Source organism: Atta colombica, unplaced genomic scaffold, assembly GCF_001594045.1.
Source record: "Atta colombica isolate Treedump-2 unplaced genomic scaffold, Acol1.0 scaffold121, whole genome shotgun sequence".
In the NCBI taxonomy this organism is placed as follows: Eukaryota; Metazoa; Arthropoda; class Insecta; order Hymenoptera; family Formicidae; genus Atta; species Atta colombica.
In genome coordinates this window covers 733692-737438 of record NW_017259208.1, presented here as the reverse complement: position 1 = coordinate 737438, position 3747 = coordinate 733692, and the positions used below count along the sequence as shown (strand labels likewise).

Sequence of the window (3747 nt, the reverse complement as noted above, 5' to 3'; positions counted from 1 at the left end):
TATATTTGACCGAATATAGGAATTCTTTTATTTAATTATATAGATTTATATATATATAGATTATATAGATTATATAGATTTAAAATTATAAACATAGACATATGTATATAGAAATTTTTATAGGGATACCTTTATTTATATGTACATAAAAATGTGCGCAGTAGCATAGATTAATTTTATGATTAAATCAAATTACGTATTGCATGTACTTAATTGATAATGTAAATTGGTACGATCAATATCACGAAGTATTATATATCTATTTTAGTGATACAATCGATTGAAGGCAATATAATGAAAAGCTGCTCTATTGCGTATCGTCGTAATTGGTAAATTCCCTAAATAGAAATCTTCAAGGTGATTTAAGTCATAATTCATTAGAGGAAATTATCGTTTTATTTTGAATTTCTTTTATCGAATACTCATTTTTATCGATATTAATTTCAACTTCTCTAAGCAGCGTAAGATACGTGTATATAATGTGTAAAGTGTATGCAACAGTATACCTTCGATTGAACGATTAATAGCTAATGACAACTGATGATTTGTAATTATCCGTTTACATAACGAATACAATTCGCCTAAAGCTACAGATATATTAACTTTGGATTCAATATCGATTGCATGTCAGCGGCATGTTGTTAAATCTAGCTTACGCAAGACGAAGGCTATTCGACCTGGTGATAAACGAAAACTGTTAAATGATAGTAACGCACCCATTTCCGCCTGTCCTTGAAATCAAAGCGTAATTAAACGACAACACACGTGCGAGAGCGAAATCATTGTGTAACGTAACGTATTAACAAACTATTTGCGAGACTGCGTGGCGTCAATATGACTTTGAACACGAGCTCTCAGAATTATAAGTCTGGATGTAACAACGCCATATGGTACACCAAGCTATAATTTAAAATTCTTGGAATCGTGATAAATAGAATTTATGTGTATTTGATTCAAAGCGACCATAATGGCAATAGAATTTAGTTAACGTACATCATTAATCGTACGCATGATGACATTTATTTTGCGGTTTTAGTGTATTTTTCCACATTCAGTACGTATATATGTTATGTTGGTTGCATAAATTAGCAATCTGAGATACAATGACGCACGCATTGTGAAACCTTTTTACTCATGTTCACGTTTATTTGGAATTGTAAAAAAATTGGCATTCGTTGAGAATTAATTCTATCGGAATAATTTTGCAATACAATTGTAGTAAGTAATTATACGATATAATTGTATTTTTAATAATTGTATTTTTATACATCGAATGATTGAGAAGAGCCGAGCTGACGAATTATGGCATGGTTGTAATCTGTTTCAAGTATCTGTTTCTAAGCTTTTATTTATATAACTTATTAAAATAAATAAGTTTTGGAAAAAAATTGCACATTTAATAATGATAGGATAATAAAATGAGCAAAAAAAATATATTTTGATAAATAATAACAAATGATCATTGATTTTTTTTCTATCGTTTCAATTTACTTTTGGATTTTTTAAATTTTGCCATTTTGTGCAAATAGAAAATTAATTTTCAACGAAATTCCGAATGAATGAGAAAATGAGCGAAAATAATCAGTTATCGTGCGTCGTTATGTTTTCAGATGCTACGTGGTTGAAACACGTAAGTGTCGTAAACTGGGGCGAAAAGTTTTCTATTGAGGACGTACATAGGAAAGTGATGAGAGATCAAGATCACATTGACAAGAAAAAGAACGGTATGTATATGTCTCGAGAAATCCAGCACTTAATTATACATATTCAATGTCAACGGAATGTGACAGAAGACAGAAGTGCTGATTATATTCCTCTCGACACATAGCTGTCAATATGATTAGTCGTATTAACGGAAGTAGCTTCGTTATTTTTCCAAGGCTTCCTTGAAATATTTCGAAGATTTTTGTTATTTTTATAGGTTTGTAATGCTATTTAACGCGTTATAAAATGCATCATATGTTTAATTGATTTCTTTTGTTAAATTATGAGAAGTTACATAAATTCTTGTTGACGTCTGCATTCGATATAAAAACTGCATGTTTTCATCAATAATTTTTCATGAACAATTTTCATTTAGAAATAAAAAGTCTGTAGGATTACATCTATAAACGTTCATTTATCTTAATATTATATCTTAATATTAAGTTTATTATATATTTAAGAATATAATTTATAGGCGTAATGCTCTCATTAAGCAATATTTTTAATACTGTATTTAAAATTAACTCACAAACAATCTTTTCATTAAATTAATATTGTATTTGAAGATTAATTGACAAATAGTAGCATAACTCTTTCATTGATATTAAGTGTCTTAATAAAATTCTTAATAATTAAAAATTGAAATTTTTCTTTGTGATTTAAAATAAAATTTGCTTGATAAAAAATCGAAGCGCCTCTGGTAATATTAAGTTCAATTTTATATCTGTGTGCATTATTAAATAATCACATTATATTTTTTTCTTTTAGGGATTGAGCCCATATATCACAATGGAGATAGAGAAATACATGGCGATTATCCTGTTACCCTTGATCTTAGTTAATTACATCAGGAATCTTAAATTTTTGGCACCGTTCTCGACACTAGCGAATGTTATTATGCTTACTGGTATCGCTATTATACTCTACTATATCTTTCGAGAACCGTTGTCCTTCGAGGAGCGTGTGGCATTCGGAGAGGTTACAAATTTTCCACTTTTCTTTGGCACTGTTCTGTTTGCTCTTGAAGCCATTGGTGTAGTAAGTAATCGAGCGAAACAGAACATTTTACGTATAAGAGTCTTAAATGTACTTTATTATATAGATACGATAATAAACGTGAAAAGAAATGGAAGTTACATTTGCGTATTAACGCAAATTAAATTTGCGTAAATTAAATAGAAGAATAATAATGAAAAAAACTGTTACGGAAAATATATTAGTTATTTATATACTTCTAAGACTGCATTCAATTTGGACGCTCACGCACTAACTTCAGTCTCGCTATCTTTCTTCTGTAACAAGTGACAAAAATAAAGTAAAGCTTACAGTATGTGAGCGCCTAAACTGAATGCAACTTAAGATACAAGTTTTTTTTTGTTGCAATTTCCACGTGTATAATAACTTTAGGCACTAATTATTTAAAATTTTTTATATCTATTATACTATATTGTTCTTGAAGATATATCCGAAAAGATATATCTGTACACAAGTTTCGACTATACAGATTATTTTCTATTTATTTACAGATCATGCCATTAGAAAACGAGATGAAAACCCCTAGATCTTTTATGACATCATTCGGTGTCCTGAACATTTCAATGGGTACCATAGTCGCGATGTACGCCGGCATGGGATTCTTCGGATACATGCGTTTCGGCAGCGAAATCTCTGGCAGTATTACGCTTAACTTATCTGCCTATCATGAAAAACTAGGAGATGCAGTGCAAATTCTTCTGGCTATTGCCATCTTTTTCACACATCCCATCCAATGTTACGTCGCCATTGATATAACATGGAATGAGTATATCAGTCACTTCTTCGAGAAATACCGCTTTAAGCTGTTCTGGGAGTACGTAATCAGGACTATCATAATTTTGATTACCTGTGAGTACATTTCGATACAACTTTATCGCTAAACGTAGATAGATAATTCCGAATTCAAATGAAAACAGCATATCTAACTGCATGTAATAGCATATAATAACATCTATCTGCTGAAAAAATTCTCATAATATTTATGATTATATTTGTAAGAATTTTTTA

At 30.0% G+C, this 3747-nt stretch overlaps 1 protein-coding gene across 1 annotated transcript in view; it reads left to right on the top strand.

Annotated features, from left to right (window-relative positions):
* Positions 1–3747, top strand: part of LOC108694622 (proton-coupled amino acid transporter-like protein CG1139) — a 25113-nt gene that overhangs the window by 20357 nt on the left and 1009 nt on the right. The window contains exons 6-7 of the mRNA XM_018204214.1: positions 2473–2742; positions 3231–3588. Coding sequence (XP_018059703.1) covers positions 2473–2742; positions 3231–3588 — 628 coding nt within the window. The remainder of the gene's footprint in view (positions 1–2472; positions 2743–3230; positions 3589–3747) is intronic.